This window comes from Vigna umbellata, chromosome 8 (genome assembly GCF_029865625.1).
Source record: "Vigna umbellata cultivar VRB3 chromosome 8, Vumbellata_1.0, whole genome shotgun sequence".
NCBI lineage: Eukaryota > Viridiplantae > Streptophyta > Magnoliopsida > Fabales > Fabaceae > Vigna > Vigna umbellata.
Genome location: NC_142172.1, coordinates 31,332,593 through 31,359,138, shown reverse-complemented (window position 1 = coordinate 31,359,138; position 26,546 = coordinate 31,332,593). Strand labels below are relative to the sequence as shown.

Sequence of the window (26,546 nt, the reverse complement as noted above, 5' to 3'; positions counted from 1 at the left end):
CTCTTCATTTGGGTAAGTTGTTCTCCGACCAGTCAGGGATACCTGCTAAAGGTGCTTCAATGCTAAAGTTAATTTGGATTCGATCAATTTAGCAATTAATGATATAATAAATGCATTGTAAAAAGTTTCAGCAACTATACCTTTAACCTGTATTTATAGTTTTTCAAATGGATTTTTTGTTAAGATTAACCTGACTCAATTTCGTGTAAACTTGATTATTAATATATTTAGATTAATTAGATAATTAGTTAATTCTATTCATTTATCAAAGTCTTTCATAATTAAACGATCGATCGTTTATTTTAATAATAATGTTTCACTCAATACATATAGTTATTTTTAAAATTCAATACTCTTAAAATAATAAGTTTGTGAGTTGTTTTAACGATATATTATGCAAAAGTAATGGAGTAAATAAAATAGTATATGCACCGGCAAATAGGTTAAATAGTCACTTAATTTTAATAACTAAATTAAGGTTGAAGTTAATTTGAATTTAATGGCTACTTGAGTAAAACTTTTTACCTTCTTAAAAGTAAGCTGAGTTTAATTAAAAAAGTTTCTTGCATGGCACGCCCTCGTGGTGCTTGTTGAAAAGTAGAAGGCTGCGCTAAGATGCTTTCCATATCTGCTCCGTTTGAAAGGTACACGAGGCTGCGACAACCACAAATATTTTGCTTGTCTATCAAGAGAAGACTCCTATTCTCACTTCGACACTGCAAAATTACTTATAAATTCAGATCACTTCGTTCTTGTCTCTTCACTTTCTTGCAGCTGTTCAGAGAGATCACCATGTACGCTGATTATTCACTGTACCTGTTACGTGGTTTGTTCACTTTAACGTTATTATCACATGTCTTGTTTTGATGAGAGTTCAAAATGGGGTTCTCGCAGTACGGTGAATTTGGTACGTGGTACTTCTGTAATTATGTTATCATCACTTAACATTATAGTTCAAGCTCAATTTTAAACCGACACCAAAGCTTTGTTTTCTCTGTTTCAAAATTGGTTTTTATGATCTGAATAATGTGTGGCCAGTGATGTGTTGATATTGCCGACATTGGCTGATAATCTTATCTTTGATAATGACGTATTCAATTATCTGAGGCCTGCTAACACTTTTCCTTTCGTTTGTTGCAATGATCTATCATTGCGCCTTCTCATCTGTTTCCTATTATAAAAAGTTGGTTTTCGTTCGCTATGTCTCGTGTTTTGTTTCCTCAAAGTAACTTTTTCTATTTTAAACGATAATTTCATCTGTTAACTGTGAGGTGGTGATAAATGCACGGACACTGTTAACTTATGTGGAAAAAAAAAATTTTTAACAATTTTTTTTTATAATTTTTTGACAAATGCATGTATGGTAGCATGTGATTGATCTGTTTTAAATACACGGATCAATAAAATAATAACCCATAATTTATTGTAAAAAAATTGTTAAAATATTAGTGTCCTAACTTATATATAAACTTTCATTACTCATTATATACATTTTTTATTATATTTGTCATTGTTGATCGTTGTTTTAATTCTAGATGATAAATAATTTAAGGTGGTCCATGCATATTTTCTACATGTGTTTGTTGTTGATAAAATGGTGCTAACCGTTTTCTTTTTTTTTAAAAAAAGGTTTCAAATATCCTTTGAGCACTTCATTATTTGAGATCAACTTTGTTTTAGTTGTCACCATCGTTTTAGTTGAGCTAACCCTTCTGATTTTCGAATTCAGTATTCTCCATAATTACATTTCGCGTATAATTTTTTTCTCGCTTTCACCTTTTTTTCTTTTCTCTGCATTATTGTTTTTTTCACACACACACTTTCTGTTATTTACTTTACATGCAACGAGAAAATGAGAGAAAATTGGCTATAGCAGGTTTGGATTCATTTGGAGTATATATACTAATTAATATCGAGATTACGACGATCAATGATTATTGATGCAGGCCAACTAGGAAAACCTATCGAGTAAACGATCAAAAACTACAGAATAGGGCCTTTTTTGTGTTGTAGGGATGTATTTTGTATGCAGGTGTAAAAAGGCACAGTCAACATTACTGGCTTGGGACAAAGTTATACAATATCAAAACTTCCAAAATGAAAGAAAAGGAGGAAAAAATGAGCGTTGAACAAAGCATCCCCTGAAAAGATCGATACAAAAAATACAGTAATTTGAATCCAGGGACACAATATTGCAAGGAATTTGTGCTAAAACAAATATGTCAACTTTGTTCAAAGAGTGAAACTGAAAGAGAAAATTAAATGATATTCTGAATTGTTATTTTAATTATATTTGTGTTGGAGTAGGGACAATGATATGGTAAATGGCCCTTAGGATATGATTGTAAGCTATCATTTATTTTATTAAAACATTTATTTTGATGATAAAAATGTTTTTTTTTCCTTACACCAACTCATCTCACCTAGTTGTTAATATGCACTCCATATATATATATATATATATATATATATATATATATATATATATATATATATATATATATATATATTTGTGTATTTGTGTATTTTCACTTTTGAATGTGATTTTCTAGTTTTCAAATGTAATTATTCAAAATTAGTTATAGTTTTCATAACTCAAACGTCATTGCCTCAGTTTTCAAATTATTCATAATTAATGTTGCATGTTCAACTTTATATATAATAAAGTAGGTTACATTTTGATATTCATTTTAAATAAATAAAATTAAATTAAATACTAATTTCCAATTTAAATTTAGATTTAAATATAGTTAATAAAATCAAAAATTTTATTTTAGATTTAAATTTAGGTTTGCATTTTGTACAATATATGGATTTCACACATCAAACTCAAAATAACATGGACTTGATCCAATCAAATCCACGAGTACTAACAAATGTAACATGGGACAATATCACATGTTATTGTGTTAATCTCAATTTAATTTTTATATATGTGTGTCTTTTTCAGATAATTTTTAGTAGTTTAAATGAATTAAGTGAATATAAAACAAAATTTATAATATTAAGAAGTGTGATATTTTTTATTACTAAACCTTTGAAATGAACTATTAAGTAAAATCTTTTAATTTATTTTGTGACAAATATAATTATTTAAAGGGTTAAATATGTTTTAAGTCCCTAAACTTTAAATCAAATGCAAAATTGGAATTCTTTCTTGTGTATTACTTTACAATATCAAACTTTTAAAATGAATTAATTAATATAATCATTCTAACCCAATTGCATTAAATTTATTTTACACATCAAGTTGTGTTTCATGTTAATATTTGAATTGTTTATACTATTTGACACATTCTAATCCAAATGTATGAAGACAATTAAAGTGTAAAAATAAGGCTTAATACCTCTTTTGGTCCCTCTTTAGGGGGGGCAATGTTCAAGTCCGTCCTACCTTTTTTAAAAAGTTCAATGTCGTCCCAACTTGTGAAAAAAGTGTACAATTAAATCCTTTTTGGTCACGACGTTAGCTGATAGCGTGGAGTGATCTGTGCAACGTGGCTGTTTAGGTTCATAACGTGGCAGTGACAGTGATTTTCATTAAAGTTCACGTGGCAGTGGCAGTTATTTTCATTAAGAGGGGTTAGGGTTTGGTTTCCTCCCAATTGGTCTTTGAGGTTTGGGAAGTGTTTGGGGAGACATAGGAATGGCTTCCCAAGGGTGTTCTTCGTTTTGGAAAAGCTGGGCCAAAGGATCTTCTCGTGCGTCCCATGATGGTGCTTGTAGAGGAAACCAAAGAGTTTGGTTTCCTCCCATGATTTTTACCGCTGGATGGAATCAATGTTTAAGCTATGTTTGGATGATTTTGTGTCGAGTTGGAGAAGAAAGTAGAGGAAAATGTAAAGGAAGGTTGGTGATCGGATGTAGGGAGAGTATTTCCCCCTGTTCTAGGATACTTGAGGAAAGAAAGGAAGCAAACCTTTTTCCCTTTCTTGAGATTTAAAGTTAAACCTTTTACTCCCCCTTGTTTAATTTTAAAAACCTTTTACTTACCCTTTTACCTGCTCTATCCCACTAAATTATAACATTTGAATGTTTGGATTAGAACGGCTGAAACACTTCTGGATCTTCCATATCTTGTTAATCCTTGCTTTGTTCTTTATGCAACTTAGGAACGTCCAATTGCAACCTGCTGCTTGTTTCTGGTGTTCATTTTTTGAGTTTCAAGCAAGTTCTATATTTAGTTATGAAACGCCATTTCGTAATGGCTACAATTTGTTTCGAATCCTCAATTTCAAGCATTGGAAGCTCATTTCCCTTTCAATATTAAATTGGGAGGAAATCAAACCCTAACCCCTCTTAATGAAAATCACTGCCACTGCCACGTGAACTTTAATGAAAATCACTATCACTGCCACATTATGAACCTAAACAGCCACGTTGCACAGATCACTCAACGCTGTCAGCTGGATCGTTAAATTTTTAACGCCGTGACCAAAAAGGATTTAATTGTACACTTTTTTCACAAGTTAGGACGACATTGAACTTTTTAAAAAATGTAGGACGGACTTGAACATTGTCCCCCTAAGGAGGGACCAAAAGAGGTATTAAGCCTAAAAATAATTAACAATTTTGGATGAAAGGATTATATCCATTCATTTTTTAAATTAGAGACCAAAAAATATCAAAGTTTCAAATATGAACTCATTCCAATTTCACATATTCAACTTTAGGTATTAAAAATATATTTAATCATTATTTAAATTTTTTTATTAAATTATATATTTTATTAAATTATATGTATATAGATGAATAATGCTAATTTTTTTATTAAATAATATTAATTTAACTTTTACTTAATAAAATGTAAAAAGTACTCAACAATAGGAATATTTATATAATAATTTAACATAATATTGATAAATATAATAACGATAAATATAAATAATACATGACACATTAAAAAAATTAGTTATTTATTTATTTTAAAAATAAAAAAATTAAAATAATTTTTAGGAATACATTTATAGAGTAAATTGATTAACAATATAGTTCAAACTTTATTCATAATTGACATTTTGAAAATTAATATAAAATTTTAAATTTGAAAAAGTAATAGCTCTATTTAAAAACTAAAAGAATAATTTATTAAATATTAAATATAATAAAGCTGAAATATGTTGTTCTGTTTACAATAAATTAGTTTAAAAAACAAATTAAATGTATGAAATAGTAAAATAAATTTTTAGAGAAACAATTTTTTATATTGTAATAAAAATAATTTATATATATATATATATATATATATATATATATATACCATTCTTTAAAATAATATTATTTAATAAAATATATGTTTCTAATTTAATTTTATTAATGAACAAATAACTATGTCATTAAAAAATAAAATTAAAAATAAAAATATATTTTCCCAAATTTAATTTTATGAAATAATTTTAAATCATAAAAAGATAAAATGAAAAATGAAAAAAATAATATCAAAACTTTTTTTATGTACTAATTAAAAATCTCGTTCGTCGACTCTATTTTCACCTTACAGTCTCTTGTTTTCATTTAATCTTTAAGATATATTTTTCTTTGGAGTGTTTCAAAAGGTTCTACACCCGTATAGTTTGGATTTCAGTATTTTCAAATTTGTAATTATATATTAAAATTGAAAAACCTTCTAGTATTGGTATAGGTAAGAACGTGGTAGGTTTGGTCTCTCATGTATGCATGATTTCAACAAAGTCAGTTTCTTAAAATGTAGCATGTTGACTTTCTTTTTTTCGGGCTTTAGGTCCATTTTCTTTTCGACTCTGTTTCTTCCTGTATGTATCTGTCTTATGTCTGTATTAAGATACACAGAAATCATGTCTCTAAGCTAAAGTATACATGTTTCTTCTTTTCGATTTCCTTCTTCTTCTTCTCTATGTTTCCTTCTTTTTTATTGTACCATGTTTTTGAAATATGGTATTAGATGAGTTGATCCCGCTCTGTTTCGCTGCGCATTTTTTTTATTGTTCTGTTTTCTTGTTTCCATCTCATGGATCACTCGGAGAATCCCTTAAACTATCCTAGCAAAAATTCAGGAATGGCTCTTGTAACTCCTATAAATGGTGTGAATTATTATTATACATGAAGTAAATGTATGAGACGTGCTCTTTTGTTCAAGAACAAAGTTAAAATTTATCAATATTATAAAGGATGATCTTATTTTTTATGCTTGGGAGCGGTGTAACATGATACTGATTTCTTGGATAACAAGAACTTTGGCACCACAAATCGGGCAAAACATTATTTGCGTTGATAATTCTTGGAAACTATAAGATTTGAAAATATATTTTCAAAGAAAGATCACTTTCGTATATTTAATCTCTTTTGTCAAGCAAGAATAAAGGAACATAAAAAATTGCTATATGGATTTAAAGGTTTTACGGGAACAACTTGAATTCTTATTAATTACAAAGAGTCTAAGCCATCAATGTGCTTCTTGAAAGGTCTTGGAGAGCTATATGAAAATGTCAAGGCAGATTCTTCTCTCACAGTCTTGATAATATTAGTCAAATTTCATGAACAAAATTAACCTTTTTTTTAGCTTTGAATTTGTTTAGTTCTTAGTTTTATCTTGTTTTTGTAATTTATTATGTTTTAATCATTTTAAGCTAGTTATAACTCTAATCCCCATTCATGAGTGTCTAATAAGTTAACAAGAAGCAATTTGGTTGACCAAAACAAGGTGAAATCCAAGAAACCAGATCTATACTACTCTCGAAGCCAAGCCAAACAAATTGTAAAGACAGAAATTAAACAAAGCACAATCAAAGGTTGAAATTTATAATTGTAAAAATAAATGGAACAACACAACATAGCAAAACCTAGAATTGATTTCTTGAATCAGTTAGTTACTTGAATCATAACCTGTCTTAAGAAGACATTGGAAAAAAGATAGGCTCACTTTGAGGTCCTGTAAGTTCTATTTTAGAAACTAGTGATTTGCATGTTTTCATTCAATATTCCACCTAAAGGAAGCAATGTAATTCTGGATTAAAGGTTAACATGAAAAAGCGAGAAACATGGCCTAACCATTGCACATAAACGTAATTGCAGAAAACGGAACAAGATGTGCAAGAACTAAATTTCACAACAAAAGCAACTTGAATTCATACAAGAACAATAAAATGCGATGCAAGAAAATGTAAATCAACATATGAATTAAAAAGGAGCAGTAAAAGGCAATTGTAACCAGGTAGAAAGAATAAATTCATACGAAAACAATAAATGAATGCATAAACTAAATTGAATTTGAGGAAGAAATGAAAAAATTGTATTGAGTTAAAGGAAAAATTACAGAAGGTTACATCATTATTATTGGGTTACTTTGCACTCCCAAGAACTTCTAGCACGTTCCGACTATGTTTAGCATATCTAACTCCCTCCCTTTAGGTTCCTTTGCACTCAGAAGGGCTGGAACTTTCTCTACATTACGTTCGAACTCAAAACTCTCTAAGACTCTCATCCTTTCAAACTCTCCTACGAAATCTAAAATTTAATAGAAAAAGTCCATTTACACGAATGACTCTGACTCCCTATATACACAAGGTAAAGACAAGAGAGGCACTTCACCCTTTGGTCACAATATTGGAGCTTCAAAGTGCACCCTTTGAATGATTATCGAACAATAATGCTTTGATTGAACTTGCCTTCACTTGATTTAGGCTCTTTTATTGGTCCTAAATCAAGAAAAAGAAAAATATTTCTTTATGGGCTTTCATTTAATTATTCAATTTAAAAGTAATGTAGCCCTTTGCATCAGGTTTTTAATGAAAAAAATAAAAAGAGAGAAGTCATTAAGAGAAATTGAAGAAAAGAGCAACCAGTGTAGGTTTGTACAAAGAAAACTAACTTGGAAAAGAGGTTTTATATCACGTCTCATATATTAAGTTTCCTATGTTGTTGAATTAAATATTCATTGATATTTTCTTGTGTTGTTATCCACATTTTTTATTAAAAAAAAATTCTATTGATTCCTAAGAATTCTAAACAAATTTGTGATATGCCCATTAATTATTATTAATGAAAGTTTTTACTAAATTAGGTCTCATAAAAAAAATTTCCGTTTAAGATTTTCTCACGTTAAAAATTTTGATATTTGCGGATTTTTTCCTGTTATATGTATCTCATTATTTTATATATTATTTATATAGAGAAAGCTTTTATATGAGTTTTGTTTTCCATTGTTATTGGTTACTTTTATTATTTTCACAACACAACCACTTAACAACTTGTAAAATGTGTTTATCAAGTCCTTAACAGTGGGATGACAACCATGTATTCTTCAGTGGGAGAGTGTCAAAACCAGTAAAATCAAATGTTAGAACCAATAAAATCAAATGTCAGAACCAGTAAAATTCATGCACGTATCATTTAGTGGAGTTCACGTGTCAAGATGGGGACTCGACACTCAGATGACGGACGCCAGGTGTCAAGCGAAGAGGATCCGAAAATCAGTTAGTGGAAAGCAGGTGTCGACTGAAGATGGGACGTTCGTTGTGACGTGTGCAGCAAAACTTGGATTTTCAGATAATCTGCTCCACTCTCTGCATGTACCCTCTTTTCACGTTTCTGAAGAACCTCATTCTCTCCTCCTTCTCTTTACATCCTCTTCATCTTCTCTCTGAGAAAACACTCACTTTCTCTCCTCCGATCACTATTCCGGCACCGTAGAAGCACTTTCGGCGTCAAGAGCTTCCAGATAAACCGTTCGGTTTGTGAAGCTGAGCTGGTAAGTCTTTCTTTTCACCTAGTCGTTCGTTTCCTAAACATGCAAACCCAGTTCTGGGTTCCTGTGTTGATCACCATTCTTAAAATGAGTGGTTCTGATAGTGCCGGGTTGTCACTTGGTGTAGTTTGAATTGTCGAGCGTTGACGGTAGAAGAACCTGTAGTGGTGAAATTGTGTTTCTGCGTCTGGGAACGTTCGGCCACGCTCAGAGGTAAGGGAAGCTTATTTAATTTAATTTGTATATTGTTGTACTGTATGAACATTCGTTTAGTTGACTGAATGATTTTGATGCATGATGGTTGATATGATTGGATTGAATGAACGTTCGTTTATTTAATGAGTGGAAATATGGCTGAGTTATGTTATAATGTATGAAATATATGAAACTTATATGATATGGATTGTATGAAGTATGAAAGTCGATTATAATATGAATGTATAAAGTTATGAAACTATATGTTTAGAAATGAGACAAATATAAATAAATTCTGAATATGAAATTTCTCATATGAAAGTATACGTTCGTTACTAAACGGTCTTCGACCGTTCGGTTCTTCTGGTAAACATAGTTGAAATGGGATTCTTTCATTTGGAGAGAATTCTAGTTGAGGACGAGCGTCCTCGTGTGGTAATATTATGCTTGAGCGTTCGGCCAAGCACAGTTGTATCTGGGTATTCTGTGATAACTTAAATCTTTATATATATGTAATGGTATATTTTCGTTGTTCGTAAACACTACTTCAATAGTATCTGATTATATTTATCAAGCCTTTTATTTTAAGTTCATTAGTGCTCGGTCTTACACCTAACTCTCGTACTAAGTAGTGTTCGGTCTTACACCAAGCACTCGTACTGAGTAGTGCTCGGTCTTACACCAAGCGCTCGTGCTCGTTTCTTATATAATCTATCTTGATGAAAAATAGCGTTCGTCTAACTTAAATAGAATCTTCTTCTCCACCGTGCTCGGTCATTGACTAGCATTCGGATTTCTGGATGTAAATTCAAATAAGCTAAATATTCTTAAGCGTTCGGTTTCTTCAGGTGAATCCTTCTAAGTATTCTTCTGTGAAAGTCTTGAAGGGTATACGTTCATTTGGTTCCGGCTTAGAGCTTTAGTATTTGGCCTAGTTCTTTCTGCGTTCGGTTAGAACTCTCAAGGGTCAGTTCATCTAATTGACTCACTTTGTAAGTAAAGTCCGTTCTAGTCATTCTTGCGATATGCAGTTGACCTCGGTTTCTTTTGTAATCCGATAGTAAACCTCTCGGTCTTATTCTATTCTGGAACGGGAGACCTCTCGGTCTCGTTCCAAGTGTTCGTCCTCGTTCTGAGTGAGGATTGAACGTTCGGTATCTGGTGTCTTTATAAATCTTTGAACAAAAAGGAAACTGAAATGATTGATAATGAAATATGAAACTAAGATAATTGATAATGGAAGATGAGGAGAATATGATATGAATGAAATATGTTGGAATTATGAACGAGCGTTCCGGGGAGGAACGACTCATGCTTGAATATTGAAATTTGTAAAGTATGACAGTGGGCATGCTAAGCTGGCTGTTCATCCTGATGTTTCGTGGGTACTCGTCTTCACGTAGAGGAGGGTAGGTCATGTGTGGGAACGGCAGGAGGTTCTAGTCCTTAGGGGTACTTTGGACAAATAGGACTAACCTCGGGTGACAGTTGATGAGAGTATTCCAGTTACTACATCACCCGGGTGCACGAACGCCTGTAGCTACACAGATTTCATACAGTCCGGACAGTCAGTCTAGTGATAGGCTTTGTATGATACCTACGTTGAAATTTATTTGGTGTTGGATTATTTGAAATGTATGTTTATGCATGAATTAAATTATATAAGTTTACCCTGCGTTTCCTGTCGTGTCTGGTTTTGTACGTCCGTCCTTGTCATTGCAATGATCATCCATGTGGATGTGAGCAGAAGGAGACGAGCTGCTGGAAGAAGAAAATTTGGAAGAAATCGAAGTCAAGACCGAAGAGTAGGACGTTCGGTCAATAGTTTAGTTATAGTAAGGTGGTCGTTCGATCACCTTCCCTTTGGTTAAAAATGGTCGTTCGGTATTTTCTTTTGTAAACCGTTCGGTCAGGTTTGCTTATCTTGTACGGTTTAAATTTGTAACTCTTTTTGTAAGGCCGTTCGGCCATGAGCGTATGTTCGACTCTAGTGTATGATTGATCTGGATTATTATTAATGTGATCATTCTGTATTATAGTTTATTTCTGTATTTTTGGGATGTTAGAGAGAGGATTGTGAATTGACTTTTCTTTAGCTTTAGACCCAGTTTCTTTTCGGTTTTTTTCCTTCCTATATCTACGTGTTAGGTCTGTATTAAGATACAAGGAAACATATATCTAAATAATACATGTTGCTTCTTCTTTTCGATTTCCTTCTTCCCGTTTCTTCTTTTTGGTATTTCCTTCTTTTTCTTATTGCACCTTGTTTTTGTCAATAATGCATGATAATTGAGGTTTTTGGACTTTCTACTTTTACATCGCAAAGTTTACATTATTATCATGAAAATAATATCTACTCAATTTTAATTTGCATTAACATTTAATTTATTTGAAATTGATGTTTAACACGATCTCTTGCTGGATATATATAAAGGATTTAATGACGAAACTAGACTTAATAAATCATGTAGAACGCTTAGATGTCCATTTTGTTGAGTTGAAATAAACTGGACAAATAAATTTTTTAAACCTAAAATCAAGTTTTAAATGAAATATCTCAAATAAATAATTAGGTAATAGAAAAATTATTATCAAAATTTTAAGTAGAAATAAAAAATAAGACTAATGTAGAAATATGGTTGTACCAGTAAGGACCGGATGTCAGATAGACCGGACGTCCACAGTAGACCAAACACGCTGCTCTTCGGTTCATCATCGAAGGGTCTGCGCACCAAGCCGGACGCCCGTACATCCGCGATCGACCGTGCGTCCGCGATTGCGCAACCTGGCCCTCCGGATAAACAATGAGAACGACCGCTCATACTCCCTGCTAACCATGTCGCCTATAGGAATTGGCCGGCTCAAAAGCCAAACTTTGGGAAACCGACCGGACACACGGCTAATTAACCAGGATTAAAGTAAGTTGAGGTTAAAAGCTATTGGGCTGAATTTGGGCCGTGATTAACTCTTCACTAATCCCAAGCCCATAGCGAAAACTATAAATACAGATCCAGGGTGAGTGGTAGGTTGGTTGCATTGACTGCATATTTATTACTGTTCGATAGAAAAACGTCATTGCCCTCAACTGACTTTGGCATCGGAGAATCTTTCGCAGGTTTCCCACAGCTGAGGAGGACGTGGAGACATTAGACGACACAACCCTTCATATCCGAAACAATGGTCGAGATAACTTAATATGAAAATAAAAATGGGCTTTAAATTCGACTGGGATTTATGCTTGAAATTTACAGAAAGGATTATTTTCTTAAAAACCTAATCGTTAAGGGCAACAAATATAGAACATAGAAAGAAAATAATAAAAAGAAAATAATAAAGTTCTTCAAGCCTTCATAATAATGCTCTTCCAGTAGAAAATTTAATTGGCTGTTTATTTTGTGTAGAAGGTTGATATCCCTTGGTTCTTTTAGGTAGGAGCATAAAGTAAGTTAGCCTACATTTATATCGGTTAATTCACTCTCGTTTGAATTAAAAATGTTTCAAATTAACTTGATTTTCATCTTCATAAGTAAATTTTTTTGTAATATGTCTAGATTCATCATTAATTAGTCAGTTAAAAAATTGATTAATTTAATTATATTTTATTTTTATAACTTATTTTACACATTTTATATGCAGTATAATGAAAGTATGTTCCACTGAACATTAACGATAAATAGAAAATAATTATAAAATAATAAGTAAAATTCAAAATGTTAATTTATAATTATACAAATAAATAAATTAAGTATCACATCCCACTATTAAACAATATTAGTCTTAAACAAAACTAAAGTGTTAAACTAATAAATTAAGTATCCAAATCCCCATCCTCTTTCTCTTACCCTTCTTCTTTCTTATTTCTTTCTCTTTCTCTTTTTATTCTTCTTCTTCCTTAGAAGACATAATTGTCGAATTTAGCAAAAAATTTAATATTTACTTTATCAATGAATTAAAAAAAATAATTATCAATAATTTTTTTTAAAAAATCAATTATTAGAGAAATTACCAACAAATTTTTAAAAAATATTATTTACTGACAAACTTTACTATAAAATAAAAACCTAAAACAAAAACTTTAATGTATTGACAAAAATTTCTGACAAATATATTTATCGGTAGTAAAAAATTTAAACTATTAATACATACATTATTGCTAAAAATATCAGTCAATTATAAAAGTTCTGATTTACAAATAAGTTTTATCAATACATTCATTACTAATAAAAATGTATTGGTAATAAAAATTCTAAAATTTATCATTAAAATTTATTTTACCAATGAATTTCCTTTTATTGATAATTAGATAATTTCTTGTAGTAATAGTTAAAAATAATATATAATTATATAGAAAGTAATGAAACAAATTATAACAAAATAATTATTAGCAAATTATATAACCTATCACGTTTTAATTGATAAAAGTATTTTCATATCTAATAAATTCTAAGTTTTAAGAGTATTTTAATAATTTTTTATTTTTTATTTTAAATTAAAAATAAAAATTATTAAAATATTATTGTGTTTAAAATATGTCTTTTTGTTATGAACAGATATTTTTGTGTGAAATTAGATTAGTTAGCATATATATATATATATATATATATATATATATATATATATATATTCAAATTTAACTAGAGATGAGCCTAATTAACTTATAAGTTTGAACGACTTCCACATATAGTTTAAGAAAGGAAGGTTTAGGGTGCATGATCCTTGAGGTTTGAGATAGATAGTCGTTTAGAGAAAAAACGAGAGACAGATAGAGATACAAAAGAAGCATTTGGATTCTGTATCACAGTGCTGACCGAGCGGTGAAGAAATATTGTTATTATTTTGGCAAGTTGTTCCATTTGCGTGTAAAAAGTCAAAGGGTCTGAAGTCGTAATGGGAAGGTCAGAATAGAAAACACAGAAACTTATGAGGAAAAACTAATTTAATGTCTCCTTCACTTAGTTCAACAATTCAGCGTTATGGGCAATGTTCGCAGCCCCCCACTTCTGCTTTTAGTTTTGACAAATATTCAATCCTCATAGTGCTCATCCTCCTAAATCCAATGTCAGATCTTTCCCCATCTCTCCCTATATAAATCACTCTCTCTATCACCCTCTCAACGGAACCACCTAAGATATTTTTCAACAACCACCTCGTATTCCAAACCAAACAACTGTATATTGGGGCCATGACAAGCTTATCAGATAGTCAATTATCTGCTACATATGGAAGTGAAGAAGAATTCGCAATTAAGAAAGGATCATGGACTGAGGAAGAAGATTCTCTTCTGATCAACTATGTCAACCTCCACGGCGAAGGCCACTGGAATTCCCTCGCTCGCTCTGCTCGTAATTAAGCATGCATTCATCTATACTTGTCACCCAAACTCCTAAATAATTAAAATCTTTAACCGCGTTTGTTATCATGCATCAGGTCTAAAGCGAACGGGTAAAAGCTGCAGACTAAGATGGTTGAACTACTTGCGTCCAAATGTTCGACGTGGGAACATCACTCTTCAAGAACAGCTCTTGATTCTCGAACTCCATTCCCGCTGGGGCAACCGGTACGTGTATTATGATATTATTTATGTACTATGTTCTGTAGAATATCATTATTTAACTTCCTATAGTTTTGCTCGTTGATCATACTAATTAATATAATATAATGCGTTCTGTCATTATTTATTGAAGGTGGGCTAAAATAGCAGAACAGTTGCCTGGGAGAACAGATAATGAAATAAAGAACTATTGGAGGACGAGAGTGTTGAAGCAAGCCAAGCAACTCAAATGTGATGTGAACAGCAAGCAGTTTAGGGATGCTGTGCGTTTTGTTTGGATGCCACGCCTTATGGAGCGGATTCAGGCTTCTTCTGGGAATGTTTATTCTTCCTATGGACATGGTCAAACCACATTGTGCAACACTCAAACCCACGGTGAATCTAGTGGGGTCAATCCCATGATGTTTTCTGAAAGCTCAATGATTTCCTCGTACTCTTCAGGGGTTGATGTTCAGCCTCCTTCTCTCTCTGATGCGAGTACAACTTCATCTTGCAATTTAATGGGAGATGGTAGCTGTTCATCGGAAAGTGTTGAAAAGGGTTGGCAGCAGTGGGACTACTCTGATCTCCAAGCATTTGAACCGAACCATGGTTTTGGTGATGCAGACTTGTGGACCGATGAAAATATGTGGTTTTTGCAGCAGCATCTTGCTGATGATTTTTGATCCAGTTTTTCTGTATATTAGTTAGTTCAAAGATATCAGAGTTTATCTGACTTGATAAACTACTGAATGGAATTTAACTCATGATTGATTGTTTGTAACTGTCCAACTACTGAATGATATATATTCTTTTTTACAGAAGTAAAATCATTGTAGTCGAATGACGCATTTACTTGAGAGCATCTTCGATGTAATATAACATAATAAGTTCATAATTATCTCTCTTTTTGTAGTTATGCATAATTTGAGAACAATTACTAATTCTTACTCCGGGGATAAAATTTAACTTATCTTTTGCTCCAAATATAAAGTCGTTTAATTTTAAGAATCAACTAAAGCAATCTCTTATTGAATTTCATTGTTTGAGTTAAGAATCTTCAACATTGCCTTGTATTTTGCCTTATGATCTAGAAACATGTATGAAAAATAGAAAAACGTGATGGAAATTTGAAATTAATTAATTGACTGAGTAGGAAAACTGGATGAGTACTTTGCAAAATAATATATTGGTTTAAATTCAATGGGTTTCTCATTGGAAGCACTAAATGCCGCAACATTTGAAAAACATCATAACTTCTTCATTCTTATGCAACTCATTGGAGTCTTGAGTCGTTCACACGTAATTGGTCAGTCAACTATATTTATTGTTTCTTTTTCTTTGGCTTCGGATGTGACTATAGCTTGTAGAGTTGAAGTCACAGCTGACCTCATATCCAGTGTCTGTGTTTCTTTTAATATGTTTGTTTTCATACCAGGTTTTACTCCACTTAAGGAGGCCTGTTATACTTTTTTATTACAATTTTCATTGTTCATTAATGCTAGCTTTAGGTTGACCGTTGATAATTTGTGCTATGCTGCCGTTTACTTGGACTTTGGTATGTCTTGCATTTGGACTCTGGATGAGAATACATTTATCTTTTTCAACTTTCTTGTCGAAAAAGCGTCGGCAATCAGATGTGTTTGTGTAACAAAGTTTCAATTTTTTAATGTCTTCCCATGATGCGAGAAGAAATATTTAATAGCTGCACTAGCTCCACGTAGGCACATACTGGTATTTTCACATTTCTACACCAAACATTTAAGGGAGATAGTCAGGTGTTACTGATATTAATTCAATGATGTATTAGAAAAATGTTATTTTGAAACGTATTCAAATGACACGTCTAGTGATATATGTGAGTTCGAGTCACATAATAAAATAAGAGGGTGAGAATGTTGCAAAAAAAGGAAACTGTAGTGAAATGTGAGAACACAATCCACCACGAGATCATGAAGAGAAAATTGTTAATTTGATACATTCAGGTGAATTTACATTCAAATGCATATGTAGTGGTATGTGTGAGTTCAAGTCATGTAGTGAAATAAGAAGGTGAGAATGTTTGAAAAAAGAGATTGTAGTGAAATGTGAGAGTACATGATCCATCACAAGGTCATCATCACTACACAAACACAAGGCCCTTCCACCACGGATCTCCAGTTCCAACTCTACCCTTCCACGAACTCTACCCTTCCACCATGTATCTCCGACTCAAGCTTGGTTATTCTATCACAAATGATGACTTGGACCCAAGCCCAATTATCTTAGATTAGCATTTCTTTTATTTTTACGAAACATGTGTAAAAAGTGTTAGGCATGTGGTAGATAGGAGGGACTTTTAGTCCTATATATAAACATGTCACCACTTCTTGTAAATACTTTTGAGATTAAATGAATTGCATTTATGTAGAGATGACTCTAGAACCAATTCACCCTTGAAAGTCAAGGCCGGAGAATCCAAGAGATTATCCCTGGTCACCTTCCATTCACACCATCCATTCTCTCATGTTCCAAATCAGATTCTCACTCAGCCACCATACGTCACTCTCCACCAATCATTTGCCTCCCCGTGGCTTGCGTTTGTAGGTATCAGTGAGTCACGCAGTAAAGTAAGAAGAACTTTTAAAGAGCAGAAAGCGTGTAGCGATCAATAAACAAGATATAATGGTCTATTCTAAAAATTTGATTTTCTTAGAGAACTTTTGTCAAACATTTGATATGTTAAAAGTGCAGAGAGTGTAAGGTTCAAGAAAATCAACACAAAAATTTTATCCTGGTTCGAATCAAAAGATTCTACGTCTAGTCGTTAATAATTATGAATAGTGATTAACCTTTTTCACTAAAAATATTGTTGTACAGATTACAAGATAATGAAATGAACAAAGAATAGAAAACACCTTTCTTCGACAAACGAACAGAAGAACCTTCCTTCTACAAACAAATGAAAGAACCTTCCTTCAACAAACAAACGAAAGGACCTTCCTTCGACAAACAAACGGAAGAACCTTTCTTCGTCAAACAGAAGAACCTTCATTCGACAAACAAATGAAAGAACATGCCTTGGCCATCTTGAAGAGAACCGCTTCGACCTTAGACACACTAAGCGTGAGCTTCTCCTATTCACAAGACTTGACAAAAGGCAACACTATCACTTGAGAACTTCCTTAGTCAAATTGTATTCTCAAATGGCATAAATTCTTTTTCACTCTCAAGAGAGCTTCTCTTAGGCACACAACTCTAATACTCTCAAAATGAAAAGATACTTTCTAAGAGCTGTGGAAAACACTATTTATAACCCAAGGTTCAGAAAATGAAAAGATAACTCCCAACTGCCAAATATAATCTATTATCATAAGTGATAATCGATTATTTGTGTCCGTTATAGGGGTTTTCAAAAAGTGATAATCGATTATCCTGAGTGATAATCGATTATTTGTGAAACCTGGGCAATATTAAATCAGACAATGATAATCAATTATTCTGGACAATAAACGACTATTTGCGGGAGCAACTATTTTCCAAATAGGCTCGTGATAATTGATTATTATACCAAATAATTGATTATTATACCAAATAATCGATTATCTGCGCAAATACTCTTTAAACAAGAAAATTTCTAAGAGTTCTTACATCAATAAAGTAATTCCTATACAATTAATTTTACAAAATGTTTTTAATAAATACAACGAAAGTCTTCACGTTCTTCATCTTGTAGCATCATCAAAACCATAATATCTTCAAGACACCAATGCTCCTTATTGGTAACAATCTCCCCCTTTTTATGATGATAAAAAATCTCTTGTTTAAAAGCATTTCTAATTTCTTGCATAAATTTCAAACTTACAAACATATAAACATGTTAGTAATAACTGCACTAGTTTAAAATTTTTTCTCTCCCATTTTTATCATAAGCAAAAAGTAAATAAAATCTCCCCCTTTAAGTGTTGCTCCCCTCAACAAAAGAATAAATGCAATTAAAATATTATAAGGGAACATAGTAATTGATGAAGAACAGAGATAAATAACAAGATGTCAAACAAACTCATATATCTCCCTTCAAATAAGTATCAATTATCACAAGATTATTTCATAAGATATCAATAAAAAAAATTCTCCTATTTTGATTATAAACAAAAAGATCATTAATAAAGATTCCCCTCAAATTGGATCAAATATATATATATATATATATATATATATATATATATATATATATATATATATATATACCAAAAATTAACTTCAATAAATTGATCCATGTGTTAATCGTGACCTTTGAAAGTTTTAATGTCATTTAACCTTATAAGCTTTTTATATGTGACTTTCTAATATTGTAAACATATTTGGTCTCGATACAAGTAGGTGAGAACCATCAAATCCTATGGACTAAAATTCTTTCCTACATCACTTATTTAAGTGATATAAAATATCCTAAATAATCCAAATTTATATTAAAGTAGCCTATCATCGAGATACCATATTAATTAATATTTTATACTTTATAACCATGTCTTAAATGCTAGTTTTAGTTTAAAAAAACAAACTAATATATCAAATTACAAATACAAATTTTGAATCAAGAAAAAAAGAGAGAGTTAAAGCAAGTAATTTTCATCTAGTTAAAATGAAGATTTTTAAACAATACAATTGGTATTTTCCTTTTTAGAAAAAGATCTTGGAACCTTTTAGCCATAATATATGGGGATATTCAGTTTTCGTTTTCATATTCAAAATAATACTTGCAATTATTAAAGAACTTGAAGTTTTAATGAATAGATGAGAAATTCTCCCGTCCATTTTATATTTTTATAAAATCAATTATATATTTTTTGTCAATATCGAAAAATATTCTTTATAACAGTTTTATACTGTTTAAATAGTTTAGAATCAAATAAAATATTGTATGAGATTATAAATATGTAGTAATATTTTTCATACTTCTCTTAGTAATTTCTCCTTTAAATTAAAGTTTAAAAAATTACAAAATCTTGATAGAGATTCATTAAGAACAATCCATATATTTTGATGATTTTCTATTAATTTTTAATTTGAATTTTTATGCTAAATATGTCTATTGAGAAAGTCATTCATGTATTTGATATTTAATCAAGACTAGGTTAAGTTGGGTCAAACCGAGTTTGTTTGGACCTGGGTCGAGCAGAGTTAGTCTTGACTTAAGTTAAGTTGAATCGACTTGAAACCAATCAAGTTGAGTCGACTCGAGCAAGCCGAGTTGGCTTGGGTTCAGGTCAAATTGAGTCGATCAAAGCTTAGGTGAAGATGAGTTAAGGCGAATCAACATTCATTCGTGTTGGGGCTAACTCATGTTTTGTCAAGTTGAACTGGCTTAGATAGGTCTTAGTTCAATCAAGATCAAGCTAGGGCCTAACCTGATTAAGTTCATATCAAGCCTACCTGGTCAAGTTGAGCCTAGGTTAAGTTTAGGTGGTCCCGTCCCAAATTGAATCGAGTCTTCCCTAATCCATGTTAAACCAAGTTAGCTCAGTTCTAAATCGGGCCAGGTTGACGTGGACTATTCAAGTTGTGTTAACCTAGGTCCAAGTCAAGTCGAGTATACTCGAGTTCAAATCAAGTTGAATTAAATTAGGATTATGTTTAACCAAGTTGGGTTAGACCCATGTCAAATTGAGTCGAAGTGAGACTAAAAAATTAAGTCAGATCTAGTCAAGTAGAATTGAGTCTAAACAATAGATGAGAGTCATGCTAAATTAAATTGAGTCAATCTCACACTAAGTTAAGTCAAGTTTATCCAAATTCAGGTTGATATGATCATTTACTTAAATCTAAGTCGACCCTAATAACAAAGATCAAAATATAAATCCTAAAATAAGAAAATTTTCAAATTCTTATTTGTTTAATGAAATTTGAAATTCTTTAATTTTAAATAATCTAATTATTCTAATAAAATTATAAAAAATCATTTTCTTTCCGAATTCCTTACACAAATAACATATTTTATGACAAAAGATTTCAAATTCTTTGAAAAAATAATTACCCTCTTAAAATATATACCTTATCCAAACACAAATACATGATCATGTCCCATTCAGGACAATTAGCGTGGTACCCGTGAACCTAATCACATTTCATTGATCTTGGATCATGCTACACCAGGCTTTTAACTTCGTAAATTGAACACAATGAATAGTAGAGCATGCCTTAACAAGAGTCATTTACTATAATTTCTCATAGCGTGACGAAACATGCTTCATAAGCCTGATGCAATAAATATTTATATTTTCTGTTTTCTAGAAGTCCTACCCCACGACTAATTGTTGCCTATACATGAAATGTGCTCCTATGGCTATGGCTATATACGAAACAGGCCATCCCACCACTACCATATTCTTTTGGAAAATGGAGTACAGCCAATTTTCTTCTTCCTTCCGCCATAATTCATTCCCAATGGGATGTTGGGGATTACATGGTGGTGCTCATAATTTGCGCAATGGGGCCCCAGACTCCTTCCTCAATACCCACCAAGTTTCTGAATTTTGTTCTAGATACTGCTTAGTGCCCACTACACAGAAGGTACACCTCTGAGAGGGGATTAAAGGAAAATACATGAAAAATGGGTTCATAATGTCATGTATGTTGTTCTCTTTCCTGCTGAGGAGGGTTAGTTTAGTAAATTGCTAAGTGAGAAATCATTTTGTGTCGTATTAACGTGGTCTCTCCATTTGCACTTTGATCATGGAGTTTAACGTATAATATTCTGCCTGGTCTTGAAATTTCGGTAAGACTAGTTAGCATTTGCTTAGCCATGGTTTCCAAAACCCACTCCCAACTCATTATTGTATTTCTGTTTCTTCTTTCTTCCCTAAACATTACTTCCACCTCGTACACACATGATGCAGTCAATTTTGACAAGTGGGTATCTCGAAATGTGAAAAAGTACGAGGAGAGAAAGAGCATTTTGAAAACCAAAGTGAAGGTGGCTGCTCCTGGTCCAGATTTGAAGCTGAGGGACGCTGAGAGTAACAAAGCTATCATAACAGTAAGACAAGACGGTTCTGGTGATTTCAAAACCATTTCAGAAGCTCTCAATAGCATTCCACCACGTAACACTAGGAGAGTTATAGTGTCCATTTCTCCGGGTGTTTATAGGTATTATATGTAGCTATATAAACTGGTTGTTTATTTTACGTAGAAGCTATTATTTACATTGAATTGAAATTGTGTTGATTTGTGTAGAGAGAAGGTGATGATCCCAAGAACAAAGGTTTTTGTTACATTGTCAGGGAACGCAGGGAATCCTCCAACCATTACTGGAAATGATACAGCATCTGCCTCCGGAAGAAATGGCACTCCCTTAGGGACGTTCCAGAGTGCAACTGTTGCTGTGGATGCTAGCTACTTTGTGGCCATCAACATCAAATTTGAGGTACACACTTATAAGAATGTTTGTAACTGTTACATAGAGTTGGTGATGAATGATGAGTGTGTGGTAAAACAGAACAGTGCTCCACATGAGATTGGAAGGAGAGGAGAACAAGGCGTGGCGCTTAGGATCTCAGGAACCAAAGCTGCTTTTTACAATTGCAGTTTCAGTGGAGCTCAAGATACTCTCTATGATCATAAAGGCCTTCATTTCTTCAACAACTGCTATATTCAAGGTTCTGTCGATTTCATCTTCGGTTCTGCTAGGTCTCTTTACCAGGTCTTCTCTCCCTCTTTTTTCTTCATCAACCTCCAAAATTCACCATGCTTTCAAATGTTAGTAACATTAGTAACTCTCTTAACCTACTCTTTTAAAATACTACTTTTATTATTCACTCATCTTAATAAAAAAAATTATAACATTTTTTGTTTATTAACTTTTACTTTCAATTTCATAAATTTAGATATAATTTAATGACAATTAAACATATTTTTCTCCCTGAATTTTTTTAAAAATTGCATTAATTGCATCTCTATATTAAATATAGATTTATTTCATTCTTATACTTTATAGAGATTATGTAAAATATTTTTTCTAATGAATAACATATTTAGTGTTTATCATATGATAAATGAAATTTCACACTGAATTACAATATAATATTTATGTGTAATTAAAATGTTACAATATAGTTTATCGTAGAACTTTCTTCGTTACATTATAAATATTTTACGTGCGATTTGATAAAAATAATAATTTTCATAATTTTTACAAAATAGAGATAAAACATAAATTTTAAAAATTAATTAGAGATGAGAGAATATTTAACCTTTCAATCAATAATAATAAAACATGTATTGTTCCTGAGGAATAATGATCAAGTTATGTACGTATCATCTGCTTGATTTGTATCTGTACTATTAACAAAAGGATTCATATTTTTAATAACTACTTTTATAAATTTAATAACTAATATCATAAAAAATTGTGACTTTTATAATTTCAAAACCGTTTGTTTTTCTTTGAAGTTCTTGTAAATTATATAATTCAAAATTGAAAACAAATTTTTGAATTATAATTCAAAAGAATATTTCTGAAAGACATTTGAATTATACAATCTTTTCAGATTATATTATCCAAAAGTTATCGTTTTCTAATTTTTTTTAAAATTAAAAAATTTAAAATCTATTTTTGACTTTTGTAATTTGGAAAGTTAAAAATTACTAATTTGAAAACTTTTTAATTATACATTTAGAAGTACTCTTTTACATGGAGGTGAAGGAAGAAACCTATGGAGGTGCAGGGAAAAGTTGTATCCTCAGGTTTGTGTTTTGAGACGTAATGGTCAAAGGCCCATGTACAAAGGTGAAAAAATGTTTCAGTTCTCAAACTCAACATTTGGCAGTTTCTTCTTGTACCTCCATGTATTTTCTTTTCATCTGATAAATTTTTATATTTTAAATATACTGAAAAGTAAATTTTATATTTTTAAAATATATGTTTTATTTTAAATTCTAAAATATAATTGTTTGTATTATGAAACACATAATCAAAAATTCAAAAATTATAATCTAAATTGTATGATATGTAATATATTTATATTTTAAATTATATAGTCTCAAATACGATTTTATTTTATATTTCATAATATATAATTTGGAGTGTACAAAATTGCATTTCAAATTGCGTAACTGGAAGAAGAAATGGTCTCAACATTATAGCAAATATCTAATTCTACAAAGAATGAATTATCACTTATTTGCTAGTAATATTTTGTACTTGAACGAGCAAACAAAACTATATTTTACTTAATACAATATATTATTTTGGTTTAATCATTTCAACGATATCTGTTTTTGTTAGAAATTCTCTATGCCTCTCAATTGTTTTTCTTATTTTAGTTTATATTTTTGAAAAGTTGACAAATCAAGTTAGTTATTTGTCGTTGTTCCACGTTAACACAGGTAAAGAGTGTTATGTGTGAATTTGTAATTTTTTTATTTTTTAAAATATTTTTTTATTTTTTTTTTAATTTTTTTGTCATGTGCATTGTGCCACATGATAACGATAGTGTGACATGACAATGACATTTCAACATGTCACTATTATGTCATGTGTCATTGTATTAGTTTCAATTTAATAATGTATTTTTATTTTGTCTTAATTTAATTCTAATTCTTTCTAAAATTAAATAATTCTCCCTCTCTCTAAATTCAAACAAATTTTAATTTCCATATAAATTTTATACAATTTCTTTTATTAAAATTGTTATTTTATTAAATATTTTAAAAAAAATTAAAGTAAATTATGTGGAGAAAATAATAATTAAACTCAATCTTCCTAAAAATATTTAATTAACTTCAATTTTAAAAAATTAAAATATTCAATATATTTTATCTTTTAAAAAATTTAAAAGAGTTTAAAAGTTACAAATTTTAATAAAAATATTCTAAAGATGTAACTGAATTGACTAATAATATAATCCAACTTTATTAATAATCACAAAACTAGAAAAACTTTATCAAACTCAACTTTCTTATTGAATTGAACAGTGATTTTATCCAGATCTTATCAACCAATTGTTTACACGCCTACATTAAACCTCACTAAAAAACTAAAGGATAAATCATTTTCTCCACGAAATTTTTTCTAATTTGTTAAGAAAATGTAATAAAAATATCAATTTTAATAAAAATATTTGTATAACATTTATATTTAAATTAAATTTTATTTGAATTTGAAAAGATAAAATTATTTAATTTAAAAATAAAATTAAGACTAAATTAAGACAAATTAAAAATAAAATGACTAAATTGAGACAAATTAAAAATAAAAGAATCAAATTCAGACTAATACAATTACACGTAATATTTCTGTTCACACTTATTTTCATGTAACATAATATTAATTTAATACATGATAAAAATTTATTTTCTTAAAAAAAATATAAAAATAAATAAAAAATAAAAAATATTTTAAAAAATTATAACACGTGACACCTTCATTAATAATGTTAGTATCACAACAAGAACCTAATATCAAATTTTGAAAAATAGAAATTTAATTAAGACAAACAAAAATCGTTAGAATGATTAAACCTATTATTTTTAATAACATTTTATAATTTGTGTTTATGCTTTTATATAATAAATTTGAATATTTCTATGAAAATTTTATTTTATTTTTTTTTATTTAAGTACTTTTCATTTAGTTTTTTCATCACCAAAATGATATCAGTGTTTCTTTACTTTTCAAAAACAAGTTAACCAACCATTAAAAATATAAACATGAACAGTAAATTTTTAAAATAAAACAAACTTTTTAAAACACAAAACTCAGTTAAAAATAACAAATTTATAAGTTAATTGCAAATCCATCAAACCTTTAAAATGTTCAGATATAAAAGGTTGATATTCATAATATGAACTTGTGGTCTTAAGAGTTAAAGACAATCCTTTTGTCTATTAATTTACTGGTAAGTTTTTTATTGACTTGGCAAGCAGAATTGCTATCTAAATTCCACAACTACGAAGGTGGCTTCCATCACTGCTCAAAAGCGTACAAATTCGTCACTGGAGAGTGGATTCTCCTTCAAAAACTGCACAGTAACCGGTAGTGGACATGTTTATCTAGGAAGAGCATGGGGCGATTATTCCAGAGTTGTTTTCTCTTACACCTACATGGACAACCTAGTACTCCCCAAAGGATGGAGTGATTGGGGTGACCAAAACCGTGATTCGTTAGTTCAATGCACCACAGTCAAGTCATACATTTTTTTATACAAATTACTCAAGGAAGGGCTAATTCCGTGTTTGTATGTGTGTGTTTTTCAGGAGGGTATATTATGGAGAATACATGTGTAGTGGGCCAGGAGCTAACTTGGCAGGAAGAGTGCCATGGGCACGAATGCTTACCGATGAAGAGGCCAAGCCATTTATTGGGACCCAATTCATTGAAGGGGACACTTGGCTCATTAACACGACCTGAAAATGAAAGAACATGCAGACTTTAAAATTATCTTGTGAAATTAATAGGTGTTTGAGTTCATTATAATTAATATCCTTTTTCCGAATATTCACAATTGCGAATAGTGGTTTGTTTTCATTGATTGAAAATATTGGCACTACATTAAGTCTTGTTTCATAAATGTGTTCCTTAAATGGGAATATAAATAAAAGAAGTACACTATTTAAAACTGTTGTGATGGGAAGAGAAATGATGTGAGCACAATGAACACACGCATGCGCAGGCTAAACCAGCTTTATACTTATCAAAGTACGGAAAAAGAAAGACATAAAATTTCATCTCCAAGCTTCTGAGTTATGGAATGACAGCATCATGAAGCAGGAATACCCAAAAAAATACAAACATGATGGAGCAGGATAAGACAGGGAACAGAATTTTAAGGCCAAATACAACACTCAGCTAATTTCCAGGGTCTGGTCTCCTCCTTGTGACCATTGAAGAAACTCCAGAAGTGTTCTAGGTTATCTAAGCCACTGGATGGTTTCTCTGCTTTCTTTTCCTTAATAATGGATGTCAACTCTTTTGTTTCTGTGTCTTTCCACCTTTGGCTCTCGGGCTGAAGTTCATGGTGACAGCATCTTAGTAACGCTTTTAGTAATAGCAAAATTGAAGCCATTATAGAAGACCAGAACACAGATTGGACGTGTGTTTTTAAGGTTTTGCCAGGAAAA

The 26,546-nt window shown here is 30.9% G+C and overlaps 2 protein-coding genes and 1 non-coding gene across 3 annotated transcripts; all 3 read left to right on the top strand.

Annotated features, from left to right (window-relative positions):
• Positions 1 to 1,030: 1,030 nt before the first annotated feature.
• Positions 1,031 to 1,113, top strand: LOC124829724 (small nucleolar RNA SNORD34). Its single transcript, XR_007028114.1, has one exon. It is a non-coding gene; the product is annotated as a small nucleolar RNA SNORD34 (small nucleolar RNA).
• Positions 1,114 to 13,917: 12,804 nt separating this feature from the next.
• LOC124829722 (transcription factor MYB78-like) lies at positions 13,918 to 15,290 on the top strand. The gene is made up of 3 exons (XM_047303287.2): positions 13,918 to 14,259; positions 14,345 to 14,474; positions 14,602 to 15,290. The coding sequence occupies exons 1-3, from the start codon at positions 14,100 to 14,102 to the stop codon at positions 15,131 to 15,133; spliced, it is 822 nt and encodes a 273-aa protein (XP_047159243.2). The 5' UTR covers positions 13,918 to 14,099; the 3' UTR covers positions 15,134 to 15,290.
• Positions 15,291 to 21,214: 5,924 nt separating this feature from the next.
• Positions 21,215 to 26,249, top strand: LOC124829723 (putative pectinesterase 53). Its single transcript, XM_088097605.1, has 5 exons — positions 21,215 to 21,575; positions 21,663 to 21,852; positions 21,925 to 22,128; positions 25,353 to 25,588; positions 25,683 to 26,249. Exons 1-5 carry the CDS (start codon positions 21,232 to 21,234, stop codon positions 25,834 to 25,836), a joined length of 1,128 nt encoding a protein of 375 aa, XP_087953731.1. The 5' UTR covers positions 21,215 to 21,231; the 3' UTR covers positions 25,837 to 26,249.
• Positions 26,250 to 26,546: the final 297 nt, after the last annotated feature.

What these genes read in the sequence shown, in the direction of transcription:
- LOC124829723 (XM_088097605.1), top strand. Translation starts at nt 21,232, where the DNA reads ATGGTTTCCAAAACCCACTCCCAACTCATTATTGTATTTCTGTTTCTT. An exon ending in ATTTCTCCGGGTGTTTATAG is followed by an intron (nt 21,576 to 21,662) that starts GTATTATATGTA and finishes TGATTTGTGTAG; the next exon opens with AGAGAAGGTGATGATCCCAA. An exon ending in CCATCAACATCAAATTTGAG is followed by an intron (nt 21,853 to 21,924) that starts GTACACACTTAT and finishes GTGGTAAAACAG; the next exon opens with AACAGTGCTCCACATGAGAT.
- LOC124829722 (XM_047303287.2), top strand. Translation starts at nt 14,100, where the DNA reads ATGACAAGCTTATCAGATAGTCAATTATCTGCTACATATGGAAGTGAA. An exon ending in TTCCCTCGCTCGCTCTGCTC is followed by an intron (nt 14,260 to 14,344) that starts GTAATTAAGCAT and finishes ATCATGCATCAG; the next exon opens with GTCTAAAGCGAACGGGTAAA. An exon ending in CATTCCCGCTGGGGCAACCG is followed by an intron (nt 14,475 to 14,601) that starts GTACGTGTATTA and finishes TATTTATTGAAG; the next exon opens with GTGGGCTAAAATAGCAGAAC.